This window comes from Aquarana catesbeiana, linkage group LG07 (assembly GCF_042186555.1).
Source record: "Aquarana catesbeiana isolate 2022-GZ linkage group LG07, ASM4218655v1, whole genome shotgun sequence".
NCBI classification, from domain to species: Eukaryota; Metazoa; Chordata; class Amphibia; order Anura; family Ranidae; genus Aquarana; species Aquarana catesbeiana.
In genome coordinates, this window is record NC_133330.1 from 29,234,256 (window position 1) to 29,245,985 (window position 11,730).

The 11,730-nt window shown below is 45.6% G+C and overlaps 1 protein-coding gene and 1 long non-coding RNA gene across 2 annotated transcripts; both read right to left on the minus strand.

Moving 5' to 3' along the window:
- Window positions 1-762: 762 nt before the first annotated feature.
- LOC141102832 (uncharacterized) lies at window positions 763-7,102 on the minus strand. The gene is made up of 2 exons (XR_012235209.1): window positions 6,236-7,102; window positions 763-6,167 (listed from the first exon to the last, which is right to left on the minus strand). It is a non-coding gene; the product is annotated as an uncharacterized lncRNA (long non-coding RNA).
- A 52-nt stretch (window positions 7,103-7,154) lies between these two features.
- LOC141102395 (histone H2A type 2-B-like) lies at window positions 7,155-7,880 on the minus strand. The gene is made up of 2 exons (XM_073591354.1): window positions 7,767-7,880; window positions 7,155-7,568 (listed from the first exon to the last, which is right to left on the minus strand). Exon 2 carries the CDS (start codon window positions 7,537-7,539, stop codon window positions 7,159-7,161), a length of 381 nt encoding a protein of 126 aa, XP_073447455.1. The 5' UTR covers window positions 7,540-7,568; window positions 7,767-7,880; the 3' UTR covers window positions 7,155-7,158.
- Between the last annotated feature and the right edge of the window lie 3,850 nt (window positions 7,881-11,730).

Genomic DNA, 11,730 nt, shown 5'->3' on the forward strand with positions numbered 1-11,730 from the left:
ACCTTTTTATGCCTGTTGCTATGTGGTCCCTCGTAATCTGCCTCCTTCAGCGCCTGGGCTCCTGACATCACTTCCCTCGGCACAGAAAGGGAGATCAGCCCTGCCCCTCCCTCCCTCTGTCAATTATTTGGGACATGTGACAGGTCCCAGATGATTGCGCAGCCAGTCACCGCGCGCAGTGGGTGCCCGGCTGTGAAGCTACAGCCGGGCGCCCACAGTTAAAATGCCGGCGCCGCCGAGCGGAGGGGGAGACGAGCGCGGCTTCGATCCCCCGCATCGCTGGACCCTGGGACAGGTAAGTGTCCGATTATTAAAAGTCAGCAGCTGCAGTATTTGTAGCTGCTGACTTTTATTTATTTATTTTTTTTAAGGGGAACTCCGCTTTAAGTATCTATTTACTCGGCGCAACATCATCTTTCACATTACACAAACAAATTGGACTAACTTTACTGTTTTTTTGTTTTTAATTCATTAAAGTGTATTTTTACAAAAAAAATTGCGTTTGAAACACTGCTGCACAAATGCACAAATGCAATATTGCAACGACCACCATTTTATTCTCTAGGGTCTCTGCTTAAAAAAAAAAAAAATGGAGGTTCTAAGTAATTGTCTAGCAAAAAATACTGATTTTAACTTGTAAACAACAAATAATAGAAAAAGGCTGGGTCAGCAAGTGGTTATGCGATAACAAGGTAAAGAAACAACAAGACACTTTTACTGTTTAAAAAAAAAAAAAAAAAGAAACAACAAGACACTCTCAGATAAAAGTGGGGATACAATGTTTACTGACACATTCAAATAGAAAAAGACATTTTATAATAAGAAACAACATTGTACATCATCCAATAAAGTGCTTCTACAAACAAGTTAAAAAAACGAATAAACACACAAAAGTAACAATGTATTCCAATCAGTGTCAGCATAGTGGGCAGAGCGGTCCAGGCAATCTATGAACAGAAACATCGGTACTACGCAGAGCTCAGCGTTCAGAGCAAAGAGCCGTCTTCTATCATCCATAGAGGGCGCCAACAAACCTAAGTTAAAGCTTTGTGGGCAGGGAGGTAAAAATTGTCGCTTGAGCCACGTTTTTACACCCCCCCCCCCCCGACTGCCTTCCCTCCCTACCTAACATGGTGGCCAGAGGGGGGAGGCACACAAGCTGTGACCACAGGTATAAATAAACGCAGCACCTTCGAGTGAATGGAGTCATGCCAGAACTGGGTGGACGAATTTAAAATTGCGGCCGTCACCCCTCTGCAAAGCGATTAACAGTGGTTTGCTTTTCAGGAGGCATTGGGCAGGTGGTATGTCACTTACGCACCACGTGTTAACCCTTGAAAGCCTGCAGCACAGCACGCCCAACCAGGGCCACTGATAAGGCAGTACAGCCAGCCCTCCTGTACTGGACCTGGGCCCCATCAGTTCAAAAGGGGGGCCCAGGCCCCATCAGTTCAAAAGGGGGGGCCCAGGCACCTGCTGAGCAGGAGGGCCGGCTATACTGTCTTATTGCAGACACCAATGCTCTTCTGCCTCCCCTCCAGCTTCTCTTTCTCCCTATGGCTGCACTGTAGGGGGATTGGTCTTGGCACATGTCCCCCTTCCCCACACAGTGCTGCCGGCTTCCCTCCTCTCCTGCCGCCAGCTTCTATTGGCACACGGGGGGATGTTTCAGGATGGAGAGCAGGGAAAGGGGCCAGCAAATATGTAATTTACTGGCCCCTTGCTTTCGTGAATGAACACAGTGAGCAATTGGTACCAATCACTACTGTGTTCATTAATCACTGAAGCATAGTAAACTGTTTACTGTGCTTTGGCTTGTGAATGAAGCCTCAGAGCGATCTCTGTTCATTCATCTGTGCAGCTGAGGCTGCAGAGAAAGGGACTGATAAATCTATGTCCTCAGTCACTTTTGGCCACGGAGGAGGGCCGTCAGGTAGGCTGTATGGGGCCCCGTGATTGCTCTGCTCACAGCCACCTGCATTACATTTCACTTGAATTTAGTGGACAAGACCGTCACCAAACAGGACCCGTGGTATAAATGTTGCCAAGGCTGTGAACCAAAGCATTGCATGTGCACCAACTCCAGGCGCCGTGTTAGGTTCAGGTGGGCTATGACTAAGCACTCTCTGTAGTGCGAAACGCGTAAGCGTTGTTCTACTCTGCTGTGACCTGTATGTTGGATGATATCGTATTGAATAAAGGCATATAATCTTTTTGGAGTGCGGCTGTCCAGAACTTCTTTTGATGATTAATTGCTACAGCATTGCCAGCACCTGGACTTCTAGACTGGAGGAGATGCCCTTTACTTTGATCTGACCCACCTGGAGCGGCGATACTCTTTCTCTACTTAGGTTCAGGTGGGCGGTCAAACTGCGGAAAAGCCGTCGTCCCCCCCCCCCCCCCCCGGCCAGTAATTTTACACAATGTCAGGTAATTGCTGATTATTTTATTTTATATTTCGCTCTGCAGCATTCTCTACACTGAAGGCTGCTGATCACTTCCCTCTAAGAGGTGGTTCCTCCAAGCAAATTATTTAATGAATGGAGACAAGCTCACCGCTGAATGGAAACGCACTGCGGATTGTAGCTCATGTTTTTGAAACCCAGAAAGAAAAGTCACCCTGTTATTTTACAGAACTTCTTCCTTCAGGCAGCCCATCTACAGGTAAAAAATACCAGAAACAGTTCCATTGGATTTCATGTGACCTAATCTTGAGTGGCTGAAGTTCTCCTTTAGATAGGTTTCATTATAGTGGGGGAGGGTTAGAGCCCCTGCAAGGTTTTTTTATTGCAGTCTGTGTACCTGTTGGGGAGTAGGGATGAGCTGAACACCCCCCCCCCCGCGCGCGCTTCGGTTCGTACCAGAACATGCGAACAGGCAAAAAGTTTGAACATTCGAACCCTATTAAAGTCTTTGGGGGACGAACATGAAAAATCAAAAGTGCTCATTTTAAAGGCTTATATGCAAATTATTGCCATAACAAGGGTTTGGGGACCCGAGTCCTGCCCCAGGGGACATGTATCAATGCAAAAAAAAAGTTTTTGAAACTACCATTTTTTTCAGGAGCAGTGATTTTAATCATACTTAAAGTGAAACAATAAAAATGAAATATTCCTTTAAATATCGTGCCTGGGGGGTCTCCTTAGTCTGCCTGTAAAGTGGCGCATCTGTGTGATGTGTAGAACAGTGCTGCAGCAAAATTACATTTCTAAAGGAAAAAATGTCATGTAAACTTGCTCCCAGCTGCAATGTATTGTCGGATCCCGGCAATATAGGGTCTGGCATGGATTTTAAGGCGAACTCCACGACAAAATTAAAAAAATTAAAAATTGGCGTGCAGTCCCCCCCAAAATCCATACCAGACACTTATCCGAGCATGCAGCCTGGAGGACAGGATGGGGAGCGGGTAAGCCCCCCCCCATCCTGAACCATACCAGGCCCCATGCCCTCAACATGGGGAGGGTGCTTTGGGGTCCTCCCCAAAGCACCTCGTCCCCATGTTGTTTGGCCAAAGCTTGCAGGTCAAGTGCATTCTTTGGCCAATCAGCACCTGTCAATGCACTGCGATCTCGCAGTGCATTATGGGGTGCTCAAATTTGCCACGGACGCCCCATATGTTTGGTTTGTTTGCGGACAAACACCCAATGTTCGAGTCGAATATCGGGACCATCCCTATTGGGGAGATCTAACCCCACATATGTGTCCTGGGGACCTTTGGCACCATCACACATACACTGCAAAACTCACTTGAAGCAAATCAAATGCAAGTCAGCTGCACCTGTCCATGAATTCTGAATGAGCTCAGAAGCATCTCAATCTGATGCCATCAACACAGGCCGTTAGGGTCATCAGAAATCAGTTCCTCTTTACTCTTAAACGCAATGATAAAGCGAGAGCTGTTACACTAAACTGCACATACAGGTACGGAGCCAATCAGAAGTGCATGCTGGGATGTTTCTGCTAAAGTGTGCACAAATGACAACAGAGCTGTGAGTGTGATGTGTGCCAGTACATGTGACCTATACACACCCAATGATTGGCCGAGCTGGGCGAATCCCTGAAAATGAAACGCTAAAGTGCTTCTAGAAACCTGCTGGTGTTTTTTTTTATATTATTACACTTGCTCTATTGCTACACACAGAAGATGGTTTTTATTAAAAAGGTCTGATGGCTCATTGACGGGACCCCCAAACCTCTGTGTATGTGCTAACTTAGAATGTAAGCAGCCAGAAAAGAATTCCAGATTTGCATACTTGTTCTAGTGCTGCCCCTCCCCCCCACCTAGGACAGCATAAAGGTAATAAAAAGAGGTATCTATACTAGCTGTATCTAAAGAATATTTAAAAGGGAAGTATGGGCTTTAGAAAAAAAAAAAACAAATATACTCACCTAGGTGAATGCATTATTGATCCGATGCTGCAATGGGGTCCCCCGCTGGTTCTTCAGTGAGAACTGAGCGATCAAACACCGCTGATTACTCAGTTCTCCCCCTCCGCTCTGAGCAGAGAGCCACATATGCGATTTGCACTGCTGATTTCATTGTGGCTTGCAACTTCATTTAACAGAAGTCAATGCAAGTCGCAATTAAATCAGCAAAAGGCAGATCAGGAACCTATTTCATAATCGCTTCCATTGCGGGCAATGGGGGTGCGACTTGTCATGCAATTTGGAACTGTCAGATCGCATGACAAGTCGCACTGGTGTGAACGGGGCCCTCTATGATGTAGAAAAATCTTGGATTTCAAAAATGATGTTTTAATACAAACACAGGACTCTCGAGCCAATGACACGCCATACTCCCTTGAAATGTTAAAAAAAAGGGAACACATCACAAAACCACATACTAAATAAAAGTGAATAATTCACACGGGGCTCAATTCACCAAACTAGAACCATTTATTCAGAGTATTGATCGCTAATTACAGCATGAGAACTTAGGGGAGCCGAAAAGAAGGATTGTTATAGTAAATATTGATGGTTTTAGTAAATAACGATCTTCACGTTGAATATTGATTGTTATAGTAAAGAACCAACTAGTCATAATATTTAGTAAATAACTATAATTCTAGTAAATAATGTGTTCTAGTTTAGTGAATTGAAGTTATAGTCACAGCAGAAGAAAACGAAGCAATGTAACAGTTGGAACCTAAACAAAGTTACATTGTATGCAGTGTGATCCCTCGTCACCCCACCGCTCCAATTACAGGGTATTAGTTCTTTGTCGCAGGATTGGGGGGGATCCATGAGAAGCCCCTCATGAGCTGCCTAATAAAAAAAAATTGCCACTATTGCTGTTGGAAATAGAGCGCCCCCCCCCCCCCCCTCCCTTCCTGCTTTAAAAGGATCCTGTACAGGAAATAGAAGAGTTGTGCATTGTGGGGTGTATAGTAACTCATGTGTGTTACTGCATTGTGGTGTAATTCAGTCTGAGCACCACAACGCATGGCAAAGCACAGTACAAAAAATAGTTCACATCGGATTTTCAGGAAGTTTTGATGCCTTGGCAGCCCATTCACTTCAATGCTATAGCAGGTTCCATACAGGGACAGGCTGAGCTTCTTAGTCCCCCATACAAGTCCCCCTTTATCCCTCATTTATCAAAGTGCCTAAAATTAGAACTTGTTTTCTCCCAGAGCAACCAATCCCGACCCACCCTGCTAAGGAATGACAGTTGGGAGTCCCGGCAGTTGTTCTCAAAACAATATGAAAGTGTCATTACATTACATTACATTGCACCCTAAAAAAAGTAGGAATTAACCCTTGCGTTCCAGGAACACAACAGCTGCACCCCTGAGCTATGATGTAAGGAGGAGGGGGTGACCTATGGTATGAGAATGGGGGTGACCTGTGATATAAAGAAGGAGATGGGTGATCAATGGGGGAGGGGGTGACCTATGGTATAAGAATGGGGGTGACCTGTGATATAAAGGAGAGGGGTGATCAATGGGGGAGGGGGTGACCTATGGTATAAGAATGGGGGTGACCTGTGATATAAAGGAGAGGGGTGATCAATGGGGGAGGGGGTGACCTATGGTATAAGAATGGGGGTGACCTGTGATATAAAGGAGAGGGGTGATCAATGGGGGAGGGGGTGACCTATGGTATAAGAATGGGGGTGACCTGTGATATAAAGAAGGAGAGGGGTGATCAATGGGGGAGGGGGTGACCTATGGTATAAGAATGGGAGTGACCTGTGTTATAAAGGAGAGGGGTGATCGATGGGGGAGGGGGTGACCTATGGTATAAGAATGGGGGTGACCTGTGATATAAAGAAGGAGAGGGGTGATCAATGGGGGAGGGGGGTGACCTATAATATAAGGATGGGGAGAGATGACCTATGATATGGTAACTCATGATATAAAGATGGGGGAAGGGGTGTCCTTTGATATAAGGATTTTTTTGGGGGGGGGGGGGGGGGCATTACAAGCCTTGAGTACACAACAGGTGTTGGTGTTAAATTTTCATTTTTTTCAATTTTTGTCCATGAAAATCATTCACAGTGCATTAACCCTTGTGTTCCTGGGAGCAGTTACCGTTTACCGCCATTGTAGATGCCTCCACCCCATGTCTCATTTTTGGGAGCTCTGGTTCTTCTTGGGGAGCAGTCACAGTTTATCCCCCTCCCCCATTGCAGATCCCCCCCCCCCACCATGTCTCATTTCTGGAGCTCTTCATCTTCTTGGGCAGCAGTCACAGTTTACTCCTCCTCCATTCTAGATGCTCCTCCCCCACTGTAAACCCCCCTTCTCACCCCAATGTCTCATTTCTGGGTCTTCTTGGGGAGCTGTCACAGTTCACACCCCCCCCCCCCCCCATTGTAGACCCCCCCCATCTCATTTTCCGGAGCTCTGGGTCTTTTTGGGGAGCACTCACAGTTCACCCCCCCAATTGTAGATCCCCCCATATCTCACTTTCTGGAGCTCTGGGTCTTTTTGGGGAGCAGTCACAGTTCACACACACTCCCATTGTAGATCCCCCTTTTCCCCCAAATTTCATTTTTTTCCCCCATTGTGGATCCCCCTTCACCATTGTAGACCTCCCCCCTCACCCAAATCTCTTTTTTTTTAAAAACTGTGGCTCTTCTTGAGAAGCAGTCAACCCCCCCCCCATTGTAGATCCCCCTCCCTTATTTTAGACCCCCCCCCCCCCCCCCATCTCTCATTTTTTGGAGCTCTGGGTCTTCTTGGGGAGCAGTACGGCCTGGATGTTGGGTAGGACTCCTCCCTGGGCGATGGTCACGCCCCCCAGCAGCTTGTTGAGCTCCTCGTCGTTGCGGATGGCCAATTGGAGGTGTCGGGGGATGATCCGGGTCTTCTTGTTGTCCCGGGCGGCGTTACCGGCCAGTTCCAGGATCTCGGCGGACAGATACTCCAGCACGGCGGCCAGGTACACCGGGGCACCCGCCCCCACCCGCTCCGCGTAGTTGCCCTTCCGGAGGAGCCGATGGACTCGGCCTACGGGGAACTGGAGCCCGGCCCTGGAGGAGCGGGACTTGGCCTTGGCCCGGGCTTTGCCGCCTGATTTCCCTCGTCCCGACATGAGGGTGGTGAGAGAGGGGGTCACACCTGCTGGAGACACAAAACAAACAGCGAGGGGTCAGGATCGAGAATTTAATCCACCTACCGCGGAGCGCAACCTACCTACAGCGGAGCGCAACCTAACTACCGCGGAGCGCAACCTACCTACAGCGGAGTGCAACCTACCTACTGCGGAGCGCAACCTACCTACCGCGGAGCGCAACCTACCTACCGCGGAGCGCAACCTACCTACTGAACTGTGGCTGGACGAAGCTCCCTCCGCGACAGACAGCCCTGTACTGAGCGCAAGCCACGCCCACCCCGGCCTTTCCTTGCAGGCCGCTGGCCTCAATTGGCCCTCCCCCTTGTGTTCCCCTCTTCTCATTCGTCCGAATAGCCATCCGCGATTTGCATAGACACGCCCTCTTGCCGAGGAGTAGTGAGCGATCAGGGGGTTGTGTGGGGGTCATCCGCTGGTCCTGTGTCTGCAGGGATAGGGGGGTGGGGGGCAGGCTACTGCAGAGGGGTGGGGGGGGGGGGGTCTATTTTTATTTTTCTATGTTGTTAAAGGAAAGCGATAGAATTTTTCTTTACATAAATATTAACTAATCAGATATATGTAATTAATACATGTAAAGCCATTCTGTAGCAATATATATATATATATATATATATATATATATATATATATATATATATATGTATATATATATATATTACATTTTATATTAATTAATTTTACATTGTTACATTTATTAATTATTACATTAATTATACATTTATTGATCAATAAATTAATTACTGCACAGGGGCGGGGCTATTTTTATTTTTCTATGTTGTTAAAATAAAAGCGATAGAATTTTTCTTTACATAAATATTAACAAATCAGATTTATGTAATTAATACACATAAAGCCATTCTGTAGCAAAAAAAAAAAAAAGAAGATATATATATATATATATATATATATATATATATATATATATATATATATGATGCAAAAAATAAGAGGAACCTGATAAAAGACATTAAATACATTTTACAATAATTAATTTTACATTTGTTACATTTAATAATTATTACATGAATTCATTATAAATTTATTGATGAATAAATCAATTACTGCAGAGGGGGGTCTATTTTTACTTTTCTATGTTGTTAAAATCAAAGCGATAGAATTTTTCTTTACATAAATATTAACCAATCAGATTTATGTAATTAATACATATAAAGCCATTCTGTAGCAAAAAAATAATATATATATATATATAATGCAAAAAATAAGAGGAACCTGATAAAAGATATTAAATACATTTTACATTAATTACTTTTACATTGTTACATTTAATAATTATTACATCAATTAATTATTAAATGTATTGATGAATAAATTAATTACATTAATAAATAATTTAGGACATTAATAGCATGTAAAAATGTACCTGTGATAAAATTAGTTCTCTTTAATGCTCACCTTTCCCCCATCTTCCACCTGCAGTGCCTAGGTGGTGATGACATCACGATCCGGTAAAATCCTGGAAAACACAAAACAACCTGAATTTTACAAGAAGACGATCTTACATTGGACTGGAGGGTCTTTTTTTTGGGATATTTAGGATATTCTTTGTTCCTCCCCCGAGTCTCACCTCTGTCTTATGGGGGTCATCTGCTGGTCCTGTGTCTGCATGGACTGAGGAGGTTTCTAGGCGCAGACTACAGAATGGATTTTTTTTTTTTAGAAGTATAAATTAGATTGGCCGGTTCACATTGGTGCGATGCCAGACATCGCATGTGATTCGCACCGCATTGCTGTGCAGATCACATGCGATGTTTGTGCCATGCGAATTCAGCTATACAAAATGTATGGCTGAATTTGCATCGTGTTCAGACCAAACTTGTACAGGACCCTTTTTTTTTTTTTTTTTTGTCCACCTCAGAATCAGACCACACCCATGCAATCCGATTCCCGTCTGAACTCACAGTTTGCACTGCAAACTGCGAATCGATCTGGGGGAGTCATTAACTTTGTATTGACACCTACAGCGGTTTGCAGAGGGCAGTGTGAACTGCCGGCGATTTAGGTGCGATGCGGAAACTTGCAATGATGGGGCACTATTCCTTCCACTGACACCAACAATGGGGCATTATTCCTTCCACTGACACCAATGATGGGGCATAATTCCTGCCACTGACACCAATGATGGGGCACTAAACCTCCCAATGGGGCATTATTCCTCCCACTGACACCAATGATGGGGCACTAAACCTCCCAATGGGGCATTATTCCTTCCACTGACACCAATGATGGGGCACTAAACCTCCCAATGGGGCATTATTCCTTCCACTGACACCAATGATGGGGCTGTATTCCTCCCACTGACACCAATGATTGAGAATTATTCCTCCCACCGACACCAATGATGGGGCACTATTCCTCCCATTGACAGCAATAATGGGGGCACTGTTCCTCCCACTGACACCAATGATGGGGCACTAAACCTCCCAATGGGGCATTATTCCTCCCCCTGATACCAATGATGGGGTGCTGTTTGCGATCGGGAGCTTTTCCAGTTACATGACTGCTAATCATAGTGGTCACATGATTGCAGACCCCACTCTACCTCTGAAAACCCTCCCTAAAAAAAGTGGGTGTTGGCGCAAAAGGTTTAAAGTGTTTGTAAACCTCTGAAATGAATTATGAACCAAGCATATACCTCTATATTGTGTACTTGTCTCAATCCAGAGCACTGTCATTTCTGTTTGCTGCTTCATTCCTCGGCTATCAGCATGAATCATTTCTGACATGTTTTCCTGACACCAAGAGAAAAAAGGTGACAGGGGAGGGCACAGCCTGTGATCGACAGCCTCAGGTGTGTGTGTGTGTGTGTGTGTGTGTGTGTGTGTGTGTGTAGGGGAGGGGAGGGGGCGGGGGGGGGGGATCTCTTCCCTTCAATCAGCTCCTTGCATTTCAGAGCTGAGAAATCCTGTGTAAATTCTGCACTTTCAATGTATGTAGGGGAATAACAGCTACAGATAAACAGGTACAACTTATGTAGCAGGATTTTTTTCATCTCTGTGTATCACCTGAGGCCAGTCACTTCACTGGATATACACTATATTACCAAAAGTATTGGGACATCTGTCTTTATATATATATATATATATACACACACAAACGTAAATGGCATCCCAGTCTAATGCTGGCCATACACTATACAAAAAATTGTCCAAAATTCGGTCATTTAGACAGTTCGTTTGTTTTTCGGGCAGTTAATGGGCACAAAATCGCTAATCGTTGGGATGTTTTTGAGCCGAAAAAACAAAGGACAAGTTTGGAAATTTTCTGCCAAACGAATGATAAATTGAAAGGTTAATGTGTTTCCCATCCGAACTGTCTGCACTAGGTATATGTAAAAAAAATGAACAAAAAATGCATTCATTTATGTCTACTGAACGATTTATCGGTCATTACATGGTGACACTATCGTTTGCTCTCCCGGCTGAATGTTCGTTTTTGAAAAATGGGTTTGGCCGATTTTTCGTATAATGTATGGCCAGCATTAGTCCATAGGGTTCAGTATTGAGTTGGCCCGCCCTTTTGCAGCTATACCAGCTTCAACTGAGATAAGAAGTGACTGCAGGGAGAAGGTAACTGAACTCCTGAGTCACACCTGGAAAAGGGGAGGACTGCGGAGTCACCTCTAGGAGGTGAAAGCAGAGTTGCACCGCTTGGCGGTGGTAGAGGGATAAGTTGAACTTCTATATAACTATTGGGAGGAGTAAACAGGATGAGCTGAGCTGAGTCACTGCTAGGGGAGGGCATCAGGATGGGCTGAGCTGCTGATTCTCTGCTAGGGCAAGGCATCAGGATGGGCTGAGCTGCTGAGTCTCTACTAGGGGAGGGCATCAGGATGAGCTGAGCTGCTGAGTCTCTGCTAGGGCAAGGCATCAGGATGGGCTGAGCTGCTGAGTCTCTACTAGGGGAGGGCATCAGGATGAGCTGAGCTGCTGAGTCTCTGCTAGGAGAGGGCACCAGGATGAGCTGAGCTGATGAGTCACTGCTAGGGGAGGGCACCAGGATGAGCTGAGCTGCTGAGTCTCTGCTAGGGGAGGGCACCAGGATGAGCTGAGTCACTTCTAGGGCAAGGCATCAGGATGAGCTGAGCTGCCGAGTTACTGCAAGGGGAGGGCATCAGGATGAGCTGAGCTGCCG

Coding starts and splice junctions, on each gene's coding strand:
- LOC141102395 (XM_073591354.1), bottom strand. CDS start 7,539: ATGTCGGGACGAGGGAAATCAGGCGGCAAAGCCCGGGCCAAGGCCAAG.